This window comes from Phodopus roborovskii, unplaced genomic scaffold (assembly GCF_943737965.1).
Source record: "Phodopus roborovskii unplaced genomic scaffold, PHOROB, whole genome shotgun sequence".
In the NCBI taxonomy this organism is placed as follows: Eukaryota; Metazoa; Chordata; class Mammalia; order Rodentia; family Cricetidae; genus Phodopus; species Phodopus roborovskii.
The window spans coordinates 4,626,690-4,647,188 of NW_026126516.1; the positions used below are offsets into that span (position 1 = coordinate 4,626,690).

Below are 20,499 nucleotides of genomic sequence, written 5' to 3' on the forward strand. Positions count from 1 at the left end.
TGAGCAATGACTCACTTTCAGATAAGACCCTGGTGATGGATGGGGTGGGGCGGGCCCTGTGGTCGCTGGGTTTGCATCTCAGGTTTATTGAATGCAGTGCTGAAAGCCAGAGATAAAAGCAGGGGCACTGAGCTTTGTGTGACACCATCCCCAAGAGTCCTGAGGGATGAAGCCCTGCCTGGCCTGCCCCACTCCCAGAACAGGTGACAGGGACCACTGTTGGGGTGACCGAGCTCTGTTGCCACTTTGACAATTGAGCCTCCAGAGTGCCCTCCCTGAGGCAAATGTACCCCTGTTGGAGTCAGGTGGGTCACAAGCAAGGAAGCAAGTCTTGACATCACCCTGTAAGTACCATCCAATACATGCCTTATTTCTTGAGCATCATCATTATGGGACCAGCCAACAGTTCATTCCCCACCTACATCTTGGTGGGATTTTCCACTTTCCCTAGAAAGAGAATAGACTCTGTACTTTTATCCAAGAGTAGTATCAGGAAGGGTTGGTTGAAGGAGATGACAGAGGAGGGGCTATCTCTTGAGCGGACTATAAGCTTGGTGGAGGTGGCTGCCGCAGCTTCTGTCCCCTCCTCACTGACGTCCAGCACAGCCTTGTGAGCAACCTGTAAAAGGGGGAGCAGATGTCAGTGGCTCCCACAAAAGCTGTGACATGAGTCTGGTGCAACCAAAGACCGGTGCTGCTTTCTCCTCTAGGGAGGAGGTTCCAGCCTACGACAATGGGCAAGCTACAGGATGGGCTGGGAACCACCTGTGAGGACAGGCATTCATTTTACCAGGTGCATATGAGTATTTCCCCTTGGGTAAAGCTCTTCTGGGCTCATCACATCCCATAGGGACTTTTCAGCCTTTCTTCCCTGGGGACCAATGACATAAATGTACCCAGAACCACATCTGACCATCACAATCCATTATCAAATTAACATATTAAGCCAAGGACCAAAAATCCAACGGATCTGGACTTGGATGTGGATAGAGGCTAGACAGCGAAGGAAGAAACATTCTTCGGGAATAGAGGTACCTGAGTCACCTGCCCAGCTAAGAGTCTTCAGATGCAACAATTGCTGTATCATGTGGGAACTGGGTTCAACAACTCCTCACAAGAGAACAAAAAAGTCTGGAAGTAGAGATCCAGACTCCTCCTCCACTTCAGGACAAATACCCCATCCCCAGGTACAAAAGGCACCTGGGCAGTGCTTGTCATTACATCTGCCTGGAGGTTCAGCTGTAGGGGGGACAGAAGTGATGCTGGATGCAAATAAATGACAACAGTGTTGCTTGCTGGCAACAGACCTGCTTTTCAAAGAAGCTGAGATTATTGGCCTGAGGAGGGACTATGGCTACCTGTGAGTCAGATTGTGGTGGCCATAATGGCCCAGGCCTGGCAGTCATGAGACTTGCCTTTGCCTTGGCCATTAGACGCTTCAGCCTCTCTAGTCTGTCACCTTCTCAGTACGATGAGAGTCCTTTGTTAGATATCTCTTCCAGCATGGACTTTCTTACAAGCATCTCTATCAACTCACTTTAGAAACCTGCAGGATATGTGTCTTTGTGATCCCGGAGAAGTCAGCATTTCCGTCAAAGGCATCTCGGATCCCCATTTTGGGGAGGATAGTTTCCAGGTTGTAGGAAGCAGAAATAGAAAATTTGGGGATGAAAACCTTGATCCACCTACGGAGAAAGGAAATAGATGTCTCCATCTCTGCTCCGTGTGGCATTTCTGGAGACTCTGCTGTCTCTGGCGCATTAGTGACTGCTAAAGCAGTCCCCACACCCCAGCCCCAAACTACGAGGCTGTCTGTGAGTCTCCCATCTCCAGGGATCACGATAAAACAGAAGGACCCTATAATTAAGTAGGATCTGGAGGTAAGATGATGGCTCAGCATGGGTACCAGTGGGGATCAGGAAGTGATGGTAGCGCATCTACCAGCCACATCACCTGGTGGTGCCCAGCAGGACTTCCTGAGACAAGCAAGCCCTGCTAATCTCCCAGTGTGACAACCCCCACCCCTCCACACACACACCAGAATGTTGTACTACTGTTGCTGGGAATATACCCAAACCCTCCCTGTTTACTGGGAATACACTGATACCCACCCTGTCCAACATGGTTGCCACTGGCCACGTGCGGCTACTGAACAATCTGATACATGCCTACAGCAAACAAGGAGCTAAATTCTTACTTTAATTATTTGTTTACAGTGCTTGATGGGGCTTGGTGTCATACGTGTGCAATAAAGTGTGTGTGTGTGTGTGTGTGTGTGTGTGACATGAAAGGACAGTCAGTTCTCTCCTTCTAACTCGGGGATCTTGGGGATCAAACTCAGCTTGCTTTGCTTGGAAGAAAGAACCTGTATCCACTGAGCCATCTCACTGTCCCCTAATTTTATTTCATTTTACTTAATTCAAATATAAATGACCACATGTGGCCAGTGGCTACCATATTGGATAGCACAAACCTAGACTCTGGCGTGTTATCTCCTGCAATAGTTTTCTTACCTCAGAGCACATACCACCCACTAAAAGTGAGCAATTACCTTGACCCATTCTCCCAGGCATATCCAGCAATATTTCTCTCATCTTCAGAGCTTAGCTGCAATGCTTTGTCTATGTTTAGATGCTTAGTTTCTCACAGTTACAAAAACACAAGACATTAGAGAAATACCCCCATTTTCATCTGTCAAGCCTCTTTGACACCTAGTACCACAGGCGATTGATTCCCTCTTCCACTGGCCTGGGTGTGTCTGCATTCTCTGACTCCCTCGGGCCTACCTTCCTTTAGCCTTCCCCACACCTTGCCTTCTTCCTCCACCCAGCACCGGTGAGGCTAGAGAAGAGAAGAAACCCTGAAGAAGCCTTTTGACTCTTCACCTTCCATCTTTGTTGGTGATGTTGCCTCCATCAGAAATGTTCCTGCGCCCATCTCTATGTGTTCATGTCCCGCCTAAGGCAAACATGGGATAGCTCAGTGACCTGGGACCCCTTGATCTGGGCTAAGCACTAAATTCCCTCCCAAACAATGTATGTAGCAAACTGTTGACCACCTAGGACCCCTGACCTACACAGAGTTGCACATACAACTGATTTATCAATGGAATCACATACTTCCCTTAAGAACCCCTTGATAACATGTCCCAGAACACAATCTGGAACTATGGGTAATGGACATATCTAGCCTAGACTGGTTTGGGATGCGAATAAATAAGGAAAACTATATGAAGTTTTAGGGAGAGCTCCTGGTTTAGCAACTTAGGTCTGTGCACAATTGGGTGTGCATATGATTAAAATGAGATGCATTATAAGAAGAGACATGGACAGCAAACAATGACCTAATCTATAAATCACAGCAGGAGATCACCCTTGCTATGCCCTTACACATCAACTCCTCCTCCCTTGAGCCACTTAAAAGGAAGCTCCAGACAATCGGGTCTCTGAGTAGCCCCAGTTGTGTGACCTGTGGCCAACCTTGCCAGCCTGTTTCTTTCTGATCTGTATTGCAGCTTCACTTTGAAGACAATTTCCTTGCTATTTTGAAATCTACACGGTCTTGCATTCCATTTGAATAAGGGGTCAGGAACCTGGAAACATCTAGCCCAGACCCTGACCATCACTGCGTGTCCATGCTTGTGGTGATGTCGTTACTGCCCCTTTGAAGTATTCCCCTGCCTAAAGCAAGCTCCCTCTGCTCATGAGTTCCTGGACACTCTGCTTGCCTTCCTGGGACATTGGTCCTTGTCCTACTTAAATGCCTATTATTCTTTTCTTTCCTTTTTGACAACAAACACCAGAGGTTGATGATGATGCCAGGGAAATCACGTAAAGAGACTTAAAATAAATATTCAATAATCTTTTGTATCATTGCTGTTAACTGATGTTGGTTAGGCACTTGTTCTGCCCAGAACTTTCCAGCATAGCTTCAGCAACCTCTGATGCCAGTACCTCAGTGACACCGTGGCCCTCACTTTTACGAGTGAGCGCCAAGACCTTCATAGGTTTGCTTTCTTGCCTTTACAAACATGATTTCATAAAACTCAATGTCACCTTGGCTTCTGGGGTGGCATCTAATTGGACATATACCACAGTGACAGAATAGCTTTGCTTGTGTGGCCTTGGGTGATTCACCGTGGTGATTTGAATGAGAAATGCTCCCTCTGGGGTCAGGCATCCAAACACTTGGTCCCGGTTGGTAGTGCTTCTTGGAGAGGCTATGAGGGAGTACAGCCTTGCTGGAGGAATGACATCACGGGGTGGGCTTCAGGAGTTTAAAGCCTTTGCCCTCTCTCATGCTAGCAGTTGAAGGTATTGTGTCCTGTCACCTTCCTGTTCCTGTCACCATGCCTACCACTCACTACTGTGCCTCCCTGCTGTAATGGACTCTTACTCCTCTGGAACTGTGAGTCAAAGTCAATTGTTTCTTCCTCTGGTCACTCAGCCTCGAGGAGCCTGTTTCCAGCTGGGAAAGGGGGAAGGCGGAGGGAGGGGATGATGAAACTGTTTTTGTGCCTCCTGATGGTGAAGTTCAGGTGGGGCTGTGTGGACACAGGTATCAAATTCACCATCTGACGGCAGTGGACGCTAGCACACAGGACTGGTTGCTAAATACTAAATAGCTGCTACCACATCCCCCACCCTCTGCGAACCCATCTTGGATGAACAGCTCGGAGCAAACTGACAGCAATGTGCACCTTTTCTGGAGTGAGCGGCTCCACTTTCTCAGCCTCCTGGCTGACAGACTCTTCTCCAGCTGCCACATCTGGCCCTTGTCAGGGAGGACAAAGAAGGCCACGGCATCTCCCCTGTAGTCCATCTGCAGCACAGAGCAGCCCAGCTCTCTGTCCACTCCAAAAGCAAACAGCTCTGTCTGCTGCATCATGGGAACGTGCACAGTGGTGCCCCCGCTCAGAAGGAATGGGAAGCTCTTGATGGTATTTGCAGCACTAAAGGGCTGTGTCCAGTTGGCTAGCATGGAGAAAGAAGAGAGGGAGGGGTTCCATCAGTGCAAAAAAAAAAAAAAAAAAAAAAAAAAAAAAGGAGAGGGTTTTATGTTCCTGCAGCCTGCCAGGTAAAGGGGGGGGGATGAGGACCCCTGAAAACTCACTTACCCATAAAAACAACTATGGCTAGATTGCTGGGCCTATACATAACCCCTACATGTATATGTAACACACACTACACACACATACACATACATAAAACACACACAAACACATGCACACCATACACTCCACACACAGAGGCACAAACGCATGCACCACATATACATACCCCCTGCAAATACATAACACACACATCATATACAACCCACAAATACATGCCACACACACATATCACATATCATATGCCAAACACACATACCACATGCCACACACACACCACAAATATACCACACATACCACTCCCATGCTTGCATACACACAAATATACCATAAACACACACACACACACACTCACACATATTCATCATACACTACATACATACCACACACCCTACACACTTCCACATACACCCCAAATATCACAATATCACATATCACACACACACCATTCACATTTATACCACACACACACACATTTGTACACATATGAATACACTCCACTTATTGAACACTACACATGTACCCTAGAGCACACACACACACACACACACACACACACACACACACTGCCAACAATGGTCAGAATTGATTAATTTCTAACCATGGAAAATATTTAAATCCTTATAGCTAACTGAGAAACAAAATGTGAATGAAAATAAACAGCCTCTTGCTAGAAGTTGTCAAGTCTGTGGTATTCTAATGTGGTCTAGTACTAGACTACATTCCTCATTCTGTATGGTCATGAAAAATAACAGCCAACATTTTCACTGAAATTAAGATGGGGCTGGAACACTTTACAGACACATTTTCAGTCAGGCATAGTGGTTCCCACCTCTAACCCAAAACTCAGAAGGCCAAGGCTGGAAGACTGAGTTTGAGACTATCTCAAGCCATAGAAAGAGAACATAATTCAGAGCAACAGCCATAGACTTATTCCCAAAGAATTGCCTTTAGATGACCTGCCCATCCTGCAATACCAAATGAATGACTTATAAAATCTGTCTGTATTTAATCTGACTTGGAGTTCAGCCAAGGCAAATATCATTTCCCTAAGGACAGTTGCCAAGACAGTAGCAGGCAGAAGTCTGAAACACCTCAGGCAGTACATAACAGTTGAGGCAAATAATCCACTAACCACAAAGCTTAAGAGGGCAAGCTGGGAAGAGAGGAGGAAGCCCCTACCAGCAAAATGACAAAGTAAGTCCCTTTGCATGCCTATGCTTCCCTAAACATGGTCCCAGTCTTTTAGAAATCTGGCAATCAGAGCCTTGTGGTGACCTGAGGAGGGCTCATTTAAGACAAATGGCTGAATCTTGGTATGAATGGCCAGCTTTGTGACACCTTTACTAGGCCCCTCCTTAGCCATCCCATAGCTCAGAAGCAGTCTAGGATTGAACACTGGATTAGTGCAGACAGAGTAGTGGGGAGAGGCTTTCAATATGTTATTACTAAAGGACTATCATGGTGTGGCCTGCCTGGGGGCGGGTCACACAGCTAACTGAAGATTACTTTGTGTTTAATGCCTTCTCCCTAGAGATGTGGGGATGTGTTTCAAATGCCATTACAGGCAAACATCCTCACTTCCCTGGGGGTGATAAGAGATAAAACAACAGAGAAATAAACAAATAAATGTCTAAAGAATCAAGTAGTTTACAGGGCATTTAGAAACTTCCAGCATATATCTCAAACATGTAGCGGCCCCAGGCAGCTTGGGAAATATCTAGGCATTTCAGGGCTCTCACTGCCAGCTGGCCTTGGGGTTCACAAACATAAAATGAAGGGTGAGTCAAAATGATAAGACTGTTCAGTCAAGTGTGAGTGGGAAGCTGCAATATTCATGCAGCATCCCCTGCAAAGTTTGGGAGATCTTCCAGCTAAGAAGACATCTGTGATTTTAAAGGATTCGTTTGGAAGAAACAGGAAACAAGGGCCACAATGAATAGCAACAGAATGGACCCTCTGGGAGGGGACTTTATATCTAGAATTAGTTTACATCATTTACAATGCTGGGCTGAAATCATACAAGGAGGCGATAAGAGTCATCTCCAGAGGAGCCAGTTCAGCTCCCAGCTTACATCTTCCTGTAGCTCCAGTTCTAGGGGGTCTGAGTCCCCTCTTCTGGACTCTGTAGGCAACTGCACTTGTGTATAAATACTTATCACAAGTATGCACACATATGCATACACATAATTTAAAATCAATAACAAAAATATTTTAAAGAAAATAAAACAAACAATCAAAAGGGGTCATTAAAAGAAACAAGGAAGTGTGCCCCAAACATTAAGGGGTGGGAAAAAGTTAATGAAAGTGTTCCTAAGGAAGCCTAGATATGGCCCTTACTAATCAAACACATCAAAGCAGCTAATTCGAACATGCTCTCAAAGAGCCAAAAGAAACGGTATTTGAGTAAGCATCTGCCTGCAAAGAAATGATCTGAGGCCGTCACATAGTCTACAGATAGAAATTATGTTCACAGAAGTGACGATTCTCTAGAGATATTCAACAGCAGATTAGAGCTAATGGGAGACAATAACCTGTGAACCAGAAAATGTGTCAGTTATGTGTGTAATATGAGGGTTACTGAGGAAAAAGATGGAGGAAAGCCAGCAACACACCCGGGACACACCATCGAGCACACCAATACACACATCCTGGGACTCCAAAAGGAGAGAAAGAAAAAGGAGGGTGGCTATGGGAAGAAGAAACATCCAGAATCTCCCAAAACCTGATTTGAAAAAAAACAACCAAAAACCTTGCGGCACAGTCAGTGATTTCCACGCCCAGACATGTCATAATCAGTCCAAGGGCAAAGGAGCTTCACAAGCAACTTGTCACAGATCAGGTGGCCTCAATAAGATCAGCAGATGATTTCTGATCACAAAATGTGAGGATCCAACAGTAGTTGGATGAAACGAAGCAAATAACTTCTACCAGTCCTACAGGAGCCCCTCAGGTTGGAAGGAGACAGTAGCAGGGACCCATACAAACAAAGGATAGGCCCCAGTAAAGGGAATTATGCTATTGAACATGAACACAGAAGCCTGGGGGTGATGAGTCCTGGAATCCTATTGTTTCACTTACTTTATTTGAAATGTCTGAAATAGACAGATTGCAGAAACGTAAAGTAGATTACTGGGAAGAGCAGGGGTTGGAGGGGTGGGAGTCTTCCCTCCAAAGAAGAGAACATGCTGTGGAATTACAGAGAGTAACTGGTATCTGTTTTCAAAGCTGATGCTCACTCAACTTCAGGAAAGTGCTCCTTACCCTGTCCCAGGAAACAGCAGAGAGCTAGACAGATGTGAGTGACAGCCCCTACTTCCAGAACAGCCTTTGAGGACCAGCAGCTGAGGACATGGACTTGGGCACTTTCAAATGGACTTACACTGTGTGCATGACCCTTCATTAGAACTAAACCAACTGGAGAATATATAGCAAGTGACGATAACTCACCAATGAAGGAGGATGGCTCAATTTTCTGTCCCCCTTTTCTGTGTTTGGTGGATGTGTGGATGGATAACTAGACTAATGGGCAGACTGGATTGCTTAATCGGAAAAAAATGGATGCATGGAAGAAAAGCTGGGTGGATGTAGTAGTCGGGTAAATGGAAGGATGGAGGGAGGGAAGGAAGTCCAGGCACTTGGCTTCCAGCATGGTCCTGTGAGGCTCTGTGGACTTAGCGACTGCCCAGCCCAGCGGCACAGACACAGAGTGGCCACTTAGTCCCTGGCAGATTTTAACAGCAGCAACACACTCTGGAGTGTGGGACAAGAGAGGGGCGGGGCAGACTTCAAACCTAGAGCTGTATGGTTTCAAAGCTGATGCCCGCACTGCTTGGGAGCAGTGGCACTCATGATAGTGTCTTTGTAAGCAACAACGCTCTCGTGAGTGACAGGCCAGCTTGTCCACACTTCCAAATCCTTGGAACTATTCTCACTGTGGGGATGACTTTTTAAACTGGCCTGCCAGGGACCCTTGTGTCACTGCTCCGAACTTTACAGGGAGCAGTAAAGCTCTTTTTTGTCCCCAAAAGTCCCAGAGCACATTTTGGGGTCCTCTTTGCTGAACGCAGTGCCAGTCAGGCCTTTAGGACAGCCCCTTGCTTCATGCTAAGACAAAGCTGAACGAGGCCCCATGTTAATTAACGAATGGCAACTGGGAGAGAGAACGGAAGTCGGCCAAGGACGTGCAGGTAGCTACTTGCGAAGCTGATGAGACCTCAGGCACACCCTGCCGCTGTCTGGGGCTTGTTGTACATACTTGTTTCCTTGACTACACAACACCAAAAAGAAAAGAAATGTAAATCGGGGTGGGCTAGTCTTGTGTCTCTGTCAGTAGATTTGTGTGGCATGCACAGAGCCCTGGGTTCAGTGCCCCTGCATGAATGCTGTGTGGTGAACACACCTATAATCCCAGCACTAAGGACATGGAGGCCAGGAGATCATCCTCAGCTACAAAGCATGATGGAGGCCATCCTGGAATACATAAGACCCTGATTTAAAAAAAAAAAAAAACAACAACAACAGACAAACATTCAAACACCCAGGCAGATAAACAGGGAAGGAACAGAATAAAGAAAAAGAGAAACAGCCTCACCTTTAAAAAAGATGTGGTTCACCAGGACCATGGCGGTCTGAGAGCCAAGCTCTTGGATTACATCCACCACCTTGCCTTTGGTCTCCTTCTGCACATAGCTGTTGATCCGTGCCTGGGCGGTGGCTGTGTTTGAGAAGTCTTCAGGAAAGACTTTTGCCCCATATAGCTTCTTGACCCGGTCCAGAAAACTGGCCTGCAGCTGCAGCTCCTCCCTGATAAAGAGGACGCTGCCCATCCTCAAGTCCCGGGCTTTGTGGCACACATTCAGGGAGTGGACCAGATGCTCGAAGCCCAGGTGGATGGTGGGCTCTGGTGTGGTCATGAGATCAAAGCCAAGGCTCCGGAGGATTTGCATCTTGGTGGCTGAGCGGGCCCCCAGGGACAGCATGGCCAGGGAAGTCGAGATACTCACCGGAGAAAAGAGAACATTTTGACCTGGGCTTTCCTGAGCCAGCCTCTGGTACAGGGAGAAGGCGAACATGGTGTTGCTTGGAGTCACCTTGGAGGCCGGGTTGCTCTTCATGGAGGGAGGTGGGGGGGACTCTCTGCTGCTGGGATTTCGATTGGATGAGAACATGCAGAAAGTTGGAGCAGTGAAGCCAACCAATAGGAGAACTTGGTAAAAGGAAGAGCCCATTTGGAAGGAAGAAAGCCTGTAAAATAGAAGGGGCCCATGGTGGGGAGGTAGGCTGGGGGCTCACCTTCCACTCTTGCTTGGAGTCTCATTTGAGCCTCACAGACATCCTGCCAAGTCAGTGCTGTGTATGTTCTGATCCTCCTGGTGAGGGTGTGGCCGTGTAACTTGGCACAGGTCATAGGTGAGGCTGTATGCTAACTGGAGAGCCAGTTAGGGCTCCATCTCAAAGCCCAGGCTTTTCACTGCCTGCCTCTTCCATTTATGCTTTAAACCATCCGGACATTGAAAAGTGTGTTACCTTGCAAACATGGGGACCAAAGTCCTGATCCTCAAAGTCAGAAGTGACTGCCAGCCCTTCGCAGAGGCCCCTAAACGTTCTCATCCCTTCTGGATGGATGGGATCATTGCCTCCCTGCCCTGTCTGTTCCCAGCCACATGCATTTACTAATGTGTGCATACCTCTGAAAGCATGGAAACCAGAGCCTGGGGACGTAGTTCAGTTGGTAAAGTGTTTACTTAGCATGCACTAAGTTCTGGGGTTCCACCCCCAGCACCGGACATGGTGGCAAACACATGCAATCCGAGCACTACGGGGAGGGAGAAGCAGGAAGATTAAAAATTCAAGGTCATCCCTACTACATAGGAGTTCAAGTCCAGCCTAGGCTACATGAGACCCTACCCCCACACCAAAAGGACAGAAAGCCAGCCTTTAGTTTTAGCACTAGGGAGATAGAGGCAGAAGCAGGTGGAGCTTTGTGAAGTTGAGGCCAATCTAGCTTACACAGAAGGTTCCAGGCCAGCCAGCGCTACATAGTGAGACTCTGTCTAAAAAAAGTGGCAGGCCTGGATGATAGGGTGTGTCTGTAACCCCAGCACTGGGAAGGCTGAGGCAGGAGGATTGCCATGAGCTCCAGCTCAGCCTGTGCTACAAAGCCAGATTCTGACTCAAAGTAGGGGAGGGGGGAAAGAGGAAAGGGGAGAGGAAGGGATGGGAGGGAAGAGGAAACCCAGATCAAACTGCTCTCCTTGGGCCGTTGAGCTTCCTGGTGCTTTGGAGCAGCTGGCTCCGGACAGGGCTGCCCGCTCCCCTCAAGCCTCAACTAGAAAGATATTGGAATGTGAGGATCAAAGTGTTAAAGTGAATTAAGTTTGGCCCAAATGTTTTTCCATATTCAGTGAACTGTAACCCCACCTGTTTTGTAAATAGACTGTAACCTGTCAGTGTAAAAAGCAGGGGGAGTGTTAGCCAATCACAGACAGCCGACTATTCAAACTGGGGTCAGATCAGGTGGTCACAGACCAGTCAGGCTGCCCCCTGGGTTTTCCATAGGTCACCTGCTGTCCACATGGAACTTTGTTTTATTGTATCATTTGCTTTCTGAGAGTGTCTCTCCCATGTAGTCTAGCCTGGCATGAACTTGTGACCCTCCCGCCTCCCTCCACCCCTGCAAATGCTGAGATTATGGGTAGGTACCACCGTGACTGGTGGCTGGGGAGCTCTGAATGGTTTCTGATCCAGACTGCTGCCTAATTCTGTCATTACAAATAAAGCCAACTGAGGTCTGCAAAATCCGGCCTTGGGAAGGAAGCTCAGTCAGTGCAGTATTTGCCTTACAAACATGAGGACCTGAGTTGAGTCCCCCAAAGCCCAGGTTTAAAAAAGGCAGACTTGTTGATGCAACCTTGTAATCCCAGCTCTGGAGAGGCAAGGACATGTAGACCCCTGGAACTTGTTAGCCAGCCAGTCTAGCCTGCCTGAAGGATTCTATACCAGCGAGAGACCCTGTCTCAAAAGCAAAGTGGATGGTACCCATGAAGTGACACCCAAGATTCTTGAACTTCACCTGTGTGGGAACACATAGGCATATGCACTCTTGCATACTCATATACCTGAATACACACACACACACACACACACACACACACACACACAGAGGGAGAGAGAGGGGGGGGGGAGAGAGAGGATTCACACGACTAGATCTGTTGTCATCCTCCATTTCAACAAGATTAAGTGGCTTGGTGGCAGTAAGAACCTCCAGTAGAACAGGACTGTGTCTACATTAACTTTGACATGCATCACAGGCAAGGAGCCCATCCCAACCTTAGCTCTCAGTTTTGTTTTTGTAAATAGGAGTCACCCTTGTAGGGTTAACCAATTGAGATCGGTACAGTGGGTGCTCGGTAAGTTACTTTCATCGCTGCTCTGCTTTAATTGACTTCGGCAATTTGATTTAGGGTAATTTTGTGCAGCGATCATTCTAGGCCATCATTCCCAGCCCCGTTCAGTTCCTAAACCACCCTGTGCCACCGGTAAGAAATCTGCTTTAACACATTTACACAGAGGCCCTGTGGCTTGACTCCAAGAGTCTGTGAAAGAGGGAGATGAAGGACTAAAAGGCAGTGTGGGATCTGGGCCAAGACAAAGTCGAAAAGACCAGCGCAGGTTCTAGCAAGTCGTGAGCTTCTGACGTCTAGTCTAAACATTCTCCTTAGTTTATAACCGCTTCTCTATGGTGTAGACAGCCTTCACTCCATCGTCCTGTTATAAGCCCCTTACCCTCCGTCATAGTTTGCTGTCTGGTCACTCACACTACAATGTGCACAACTGCTACTTATTCTTGTCATGAGGACATAGATGCTACTACTGAGAAGGAAAGCCTTCACACCCAAAACAAGATTCTAGCCAACAAGTGAAACGATAACTTCATCAGACACAGGAAAGGGGAAAGGCAAGAGGACCTTAGAGAAAAGTCACAAACATATCCACAGGGTTACTCATCCATGTCACACCTGGCTGAGCACTTCCTGCACCATCTGATCCCATCAAACTTAGAAGGGTCTGCATGGTGAATCCTTTTGCAAACTTCGGTTTCTGCTTTGTAGTCTTGCACGTGTCTGTCTGTCTGGAAATTGGGCTGTCTCTGTAAGCCACACTCTAGGGCTTCACTTCCTGGCTTCTTAACAGTCTGCTCCATGCTGAGCCTAAGATGACTGAGCAGAGCTCAGTCTCTCCCTTGTCCAAGAGACACACTATGGGCTACCAGCCAAGCTGTAAACTGTACTTTATCTCCAGCACCTCTTTCCTCTGTTCCCCTCGTCTCCTGTACTGTCCTGGAGGCTCTGCCTCCCCTTCTGACTATGTGTCCTTCAATAGAATGCTCCCATTATCTCCACCATCTCTGCCTCCAGAGCTTCTTGGAAGCACAGACAAACACCCTCCAAGGGTTGACCTCTCCTTCCACCCTCCACCCTGATGCTCAGTGCTCCACCTGTTTGCTCACACTGGACAGTAGTAGCTGTTTACTATGATTACCTCCCACCCATCTCCCCACTCCCTTACCCAGAAGCACTGGTTCCATCACCCCAGTGTCCCCCACTGACACAGAGGGTGGTGCTGATGGAAAGTGAGATGATGTCCGCACAGTGCAGAATGGTGTGTACTGTGTACAGGGGACAGGGGCTTGAAGCTGCTTCCCCTTCTTGCTTTGTACTTGGAAGGTACTGACTGTCCCTAACTATTCATGGACATCAAGAGGGGATGGAGCCAAAGAAAGGGAATCCTAGCTACACACATGGGAAGAGGCTGCCTTGGTCCCTCTGACCTCAGGCAAGCCGCTGCATCTTGTAGGAGCTCAGGGGAAGGAAGTCCCAAAGAGGCCCTTCCTGAAAAGCCTGGGGTTCCTCAAGACCCCAGTCATCAGAGTCCTTGAAAACGTCACCAGCCAAAGCTTATTCTCTCAGCTTTCAAATCCAGCCACATTCCCTCTTCAGTCTCCCAGACAGGTCCAGCGCTGCCATGGCTCTCCCAACTCTTGTCTCTCTCCTAGCCCTGCCAAGCCCTCTCCCCTGCCCTGTTGTAGCTCAGGTGCATGTCCACATCCTGCCAGTGGGCTCCACCTGTCGGGGGTGACAGGGACATCGTCTTTCCTGGGCTCGTCCCATCTAGGCCCATCCCTCCCATTAGCCCAGCTTTGATACCACCCTCCATTGTCTCTCAGGGCTATTACTCAAATGCCTGCCACCCCTGTCACTCATCACCCTGCACACAGGGTGACTTCCTTATGTGGACCTGGCATGTCACTCCCAGTTTCTCACTGTCCCCCTTGGAGCTCAGAAGAGATACCCAAGCTTCTGTCTTGCAGGCTGCTTTCCCACTATGATAAGGCTCACCTGCAGGTGCCCAGGTATTCTGTCATCCTACAGGTGACCACAATTCCCAGCCTCGGGGACTTCCTGACCCAGCTTGGGTGCAGAGCATTCCATCCAACCCATACCCACCTCAACGTGGTGTCCTAGCCTGGTGGCTCTCAGCCTGGTAGAGACCATTCAGGTGCCTCCTCTTTGTCCAGCGTGCCTGCGGAAGTTGGCTCCACTACTGGTCAACTTACCTTCTGCAGGAAGACATCTTTCCAATAGACCAGAAACAAGGCACATGCAGCCATGTACAATCACACATACATCCGTGCAAATATGTATGAGCAGCCTCAGCCAGCCTTCCCTCCCACCCCACATCTTCTCCATCCTGTGGGAGAGGGTACTTTCCCCTCCATGACCACTCCACCAGCTGCCACTCTGCTTGCCACCATCCCATAACCCCCAACTCCATTTCAGTATTCAATACACTGTCTCCCCACCAATCTGGATATTGGCTTTAAACAAGCTCAAGTGTAGTCACAAGAAAGAACCCGACAACCAGAGGCAGCTTCCCTCCTTTTATGCATTCTGGAGCCACCTTGTCCATCCTCAAGCGCCCCCGACCCTGCACCCTCATTTTAAACTCATAACCGCAGGACCCTGATCCATGCCTTGAAATGTGTCTAAATGTTCACCTCACCTGCCTTCCCTGGAGTAGGACAACAAAGGCAGCCTCGGCTCCTGCTCCAGTCAGCCCTTAGGCAGCTGGATTTTGTTCAAACCTCTGCTCCTCCCCCACCTCCTCCTCCTCCCCTCGATGGGGTCCGGTCCTCCAGGTGATCCTTATAAGCCAGCAGTCCTCAGCTGTTGGCTGCCAGCTCTTCATCTCCCCCACAGCTCTCACCACACCCACAGCTTCATTGGGAAGAGATGCAAATGACGAAGGAGCACTTTTCATCTCTAGCCAGGTGCCTTCCCTCTGAACTCCTGCATCTCTAACTGCCTACCTGCCAGCCAGCGCCTCCTGATGTTACTAGCAAGTTCCAGCACAGTAGTAGGCCAAGCTGGAACCAACTTTCGCAAATGGCTTCCTGATGAGAGCCCCAGACAAACCTTTATCAGCATCTGCAGCAGCAGCGGTACCCATCCTCCATACCTGAGAGCCATTCCTCACTTCCAGTGTCAGGCATCCCCAGCCACGGGGAATGAGGAAGAGTCTCGGCACAGATGACTCTCGGCCTGGTGGATGGTGGTGGCAGCGAAGCAGCTGCAGATAAGTCTTGTTGTGAGGCTCCATCGCCCCAAAAGTCTCAACAGTCTCCCAAAGCTGGGAGACTTGCCCTTCACCTGGCACAGCGGGGCCTCTTCAACCCAGACCGCCTCAATCTCAACTCCTCCAATCCTATTCTGCCCCATTTGGGGATAATCACTTTGATTTTGCTCGGACCCAATTCCTGGGTCCCAATTCTTTCTTCCAATTTCCCGCTAGTTAACTCCTATTCAGTTGTTTAGGTCCTAAGTCACATCACTGCCTCCAAGAAAGCTGCCTTTCATGACCCACATGAGGTGTCTCCATGCTACCATCAGCCGGTTGGGCAAAGCAGTCATGACTGTCGTGACTTCACATCTGTGTGTGCTATTGAACACTGTGTGAGTCAGGGCTCTTGCCCTCCCTGCATACCTACTGTTTGGCCAACACCAAGTGTTCTGTGAGTACTTGTTGAACGGGTCATTGAACTGAAATGGAACTAATTGAGCGGCTTGCCCCTGAGGAGTGGTGCTGACTGGAAATGGGCAGGAGGGTCAGGGTGTTGAAAACTCGTTGGCTCCATCGAAGTGCCAGTAGCACGGGAAGTACATGTGTGTCATTTGGATTACACTTCCGTCCAAAGCAGAGAGACTGGGCTTGATATGAATTGGTATAAACAGACCTCCACCCATCCCCTACCCACCCAAAACCAGTAAAAAAATGTGTGGGACCACTGAGACACTGGAAATCACATATTCAAGTTAAGACCATCAAAGATGGAGAGCCCATGGGAAGCTGGGAGATGGAACTGAACTAACTTTGGTTTAAAGTTTCACTAGACTAATCCTAGAGCTCAACAACATGCCTGGACAAGACCAGAGAGCAAAATGATGATGTCACGATGGCCCAATATCCAACCCCAAATTTCTCGACAGTCAAAGACTAGTGCTGGCATAAAATCACAACTGTGCTTTACAGGAAATATGAAAATCACTGCTTCTTTGCCACAGCCAGAGAAAGACAGATCCAAGTGGCCCTGAATGACACCTTCCACCATGGAAAAAATCTACATGTTATAGTCACACACCAGTGGCCTTCTGGGAGCCTCAGCTAAGGTGAAAAGGGAGAAAATCTGTTTTACAAGATCCAGGCAGTTGTCATAGTCTTAGCTTTGGAGTTGATAGAGGGTTGAGGTCTGGCAAGATTAGCTGTGCATTCCAACTGAGTGGTTAGTAGGACACAGAAGCTGATAATAATTGCCCATCAAAAGGGACTATAAATAGTTGGGGATAACTTTGACTCTTGATTGGCAGCATTCCAGTTCTTCACAATCATAATGCTCTAGTCACCCCAGGTCAAACACTTGAATACACTTTTCCACAGAACTCTGGTTCACAATGGAAAATGTGTCAGAAGAAAAACTGAGATGATGGGAACACACCCAGTCATGATGTACATCAAGGAATTCACAGGCAGGATTTTAAAACAATCAATTAAAGTATATCTTAAATTTTTTCTTGAAAAATTATTTTTAACAATATATTTTGATCACAGTCTCCCCTCCCCTAACTCATCCCAGATTCTTCCTATTTCCCCAACCACCCAAATCCATGCTTTCTTTCTCTTGATCACTAGAAAAAAGAACAGGCATCTAAAAATGATAAAATAAAATAAAAACAAACACACCAGGATAAAACAAAACAAACAGAAAAATAAGAGTCAAGAAAACACAAGAAATTTATACAGATGCAGAGATGCACACACAGAGAAATCACAAAAAAAACCCCACAAAATTGGAAAATATAACATATAAACAAAGGACCTATAAATGGGGGGTAGCTCAGAAAATGCATTATGAGACAAACAAACAAACAAAACAAAAACAAAAAGACCTCAAAAAATATCATTGTGTTGGTCATCTACTGCTGGAGCCTGAGTTGTTCATATACCCAATGAGACTCCATTGGAGAAAGCTAAGTTTTCCTTTGCAAGTGGTTATCAACTGGAGATAGCTTCTGAGTTAGGGATTGGGGCTTGTGTTCACTTCCCCTCTCAGTTCTGGTACCCCATCTGGTTTAGGCCTAAGCAGACCCTGTGCATTCTCCATAGTCTCTGTGCATCAACTCCATGTCAGTCCTTTTGTATCTAGAATGACTTGCTTTCCATCCACATTGGCTCTTACAATTCTTCTGCCTCTTCTGCGGAGTTCCCTGAGCCCTGAGGACAGGGATTTGATAAAAACATCACCAAGTGTTCCAAAGTCTCTCATTCTCTGCCCATTTCCCAGCTATGGGTCTTGTATTTGTTCCCACCTAACTGTAAGTGGAGGCTTCTCCAGCGATGGCTGAGCAAGACTCTGATCCATTAGAACAGCAGAATGATATTGGAAGTTTTGTATGTTCTTATAGCACAACAGTGGTATTTGGCTTTCCTGTAGGTCCAGACCTCATCTAGTCTTAGGGTTTTGGCCACCTGAGCAGTGTCAGGCATGGGTTTCAGCCAGAGAGTGGCTGGTTACTGCCATAACTTGCAAGCCACCATTAAGCCTGCTTGTTTTGCAGGCAGTCACCTTGCAGACTGAAGGGTTTGTAGCTGGGTCAGTGTTTGCCTTTCTCCTCTAGTAGCATGCAGAATCCCTTCCAGTACCATGAACACTAGTCAATAGGTATGAAGGCTCTAGGTAGGTACCACCTCGACTGTTTCAGATTCAGTGAGTCACAGGGATAGTGTCTTTAGCAACAGTTTTTTTATTGTTATTTTTTAATTATCAATCAGTTTGTGGAAAGCAACTGATAGCCTTGGCAACAGCCTGGATTGTTCAGGGCTTTCCACGTGTCCCTATTGACCAACAATTCAATAGATGTAATCCATTCCCGGCATTAGAAATTTCATTTGGTATCAAGAGATGTCTTGTTGGGACCCCCCTGTTATTTGGTAATTCCATTTAGGTTACTATGATATATGTGTATATTTTAAGTCGTTTCCACTGGAGCAGGTTTCCATGAAATCCCTCAAATGGCCTTTGGTTTCTGCCACCCTTGTTTGCAGCCCCTCCCCTATTCCCTTCTTCTCTCCTCTCCATTTAATCCTTTCCTTCCAGTCTCCACCCACCACCCTCACAGCCATTTCTCCATAATCATACCTTCTGTTTCCTTTTCCTTGGGAAGTCTCCCCAACCCCAGTCCCTTATTCTATACCAAATCTCTACAGTTACACAGATTGTAGCCTGCACATCAAAGACTTAAAAACTAACATCCATATACAAGCAAAAACATACCATTTTATTGGTCTGTTGGGGTCATTTAAGATTCTTTTTCTTCTAGCTCCATCCACTGTTAATATATATATAAACATGGAATATGTTATAATATGAGGAACAGAATGAACTCGAACCTCTTGAGAGGACAAATTTGCTATCTGAAAACAAAAATGTGTAGTGCAAATTTGAAATGTAGAAGAAAAGATCAGTGAGTTTGAAAACATGTAAACAGATGGGTCAAGAGAGGTGGCTCAACAGTTAAGAGCACTTGCTATTCTTGCAAAGACCAGAGTCCAGTTCCTAGTACCCATATAGGGCAGCTCACAGCAGTCTGTAACAACTCCAGCTCCAAGAGATCTGATGCCCTCTTCTGGTCTCCTTGGGATCTGCATACATGGACACATACACACAGAGAGATACACATATCCTCTTAAATAAAAATAAAATAAAGCCTTTTTTAAAAAAAGAAAGAAAATGTATCAGAAGGACCAGACTATCCAAGACTGCTAGTTAGATAAACAAATAAAAGTACCATGGTAGTCTTGTGCCTTGTAATTCTGTAGGGAAAAAGGAATTGCTAACATGTATAATTGGAGTCCTGGGTGTGAGAGGGTAGGGGGCACAGAGAATAGGAAAAAAAATGACTGGAGAAACCTGTGTGTTTGGGTAGAAAACTGTATGTTTTTGTAATCCGTGCTTTTTAAAGAGAGAGATGACAAATGTAATCAATACGAAGAAGGCATCTCCATCATGTCTTTACTACTACATGTGATCCCCCAATGATTCTCTGACAAGACGCCCCCTCCTCATTTGACATCCTCCTTTCTATTCGCTAGCTACAACTCAGGTCCCCCGACTGCAGTCTTCCCTGACCACACAGTCTGCCTCCTCCATACTGGCACCTGGCTATAACGTCTAGACATTGTGTGGATTCCCCAAGAGCAAAGGTATAATTGGCATTCTAGAGAAAAGGGGGTGAGAAGAATATAAATCAAAGAGAGTGTGAAGGTGGTGGATGGAGTAGGAGGCTGGGGGGAGGGATGGTGGGAACCCCAAGTGCCAGACCTGTCGACTTGTCTACATCTGGTGACTTTTGTCCAGTCCTACAACTGCTGTGTGGACAGGAGGGCAGCTTGACGGAGTCAGGGCTTCCAAGTTTGGCTAATCAACTTCTCCTCAGGATGTGGGTCTCCACACCTGACCTGGAAGCACTGAATCTTGTAGTGACATATTATTAATGGTTTATTAAAGTTTGCCCAAGAACTCAGAAAGCAAAGTCAGCCACAAGCCATAGAAGCCAGGTACACACCTTTAATTCCAACAGCCAGAAGCTAGGACTCAGGCTGTAGAGACAGATGGATCTCTGTGAGTCCAAGGACACCCAGATCTACACAAGATTGAATCAGTTTAAAAGAGAATTATACCCCATGCCTTTAATCCCAGCACTAGGGAAGTATGTAAGACAGAAGCAAGATCTCAGAGAGGCATTCATTCTCCAGCCGTGCAGAGGAGAGGT

The 20,499-nt window shown here is 47.2% G+C and overlaps 2 protein-coding genes across 2 annotated transcripts in view; one reads left to right on the plus strand and one right to left on the minus strand.

Moving 5' to 3' along the window:
* The window catches only part of Serpina4 (serpin family A member 4), an 82,078-nt gene that overhangs the window by 64 nt on the left and 61,515 nt on the right, over positions 1 to 20,499 (plus strand). The window lies entirely within an intron of this gene.
* Serpina9 (serpin family A member 9) lies at positions 75 to 15,359 on the minus strand. The gene is made up of 5 exons (XM_051196540.1): positions 15,176 to 15,359; positions 9,705 to 10,357; positions 4,700 to 4,973; positions 1,538 to 1,685; positions 75 to 619 (listed from the first exon to the last, which is right to left on the minus strand). The coding sequence occupies exons 2-5, from the start codon at positions 10,339 to 10,341 to the stop codon at positions 419 to 421; spliced, it is 1,260 nt and encodes a 419-aa protein (XP_051052497.1). The 5' UTR covers positions 10,342 to 10,357; positions 15,176 to 15,359; the 3' UTR covers positions 75 to 418.

Bases quoted from the DNA above. Each gene is read 5' to 3' on its own strand.
- Serpina9 (XM_051196540.1), bottom strand. From the start codon at position 10,341: ATGGGCTCTTCCTTTTACCAAGTTCTCCTATTGGTTGGCTTCACTGCT. The intron at 4,974-9,704 runs GTGAGGCTGTTT...TCTCCATGCTAG, and splicing joins GAACCACATCTTTTTTAAAG to CCAACTGGACACAGCCCTTT. The intron at 1,686-4,699 runs GTGCACATTGCT...CTTTCTCCGTAG, and splicing joins AGCCGCTCACTCCAGAAAAG to GTGGATCAAGGTTTTCATCC.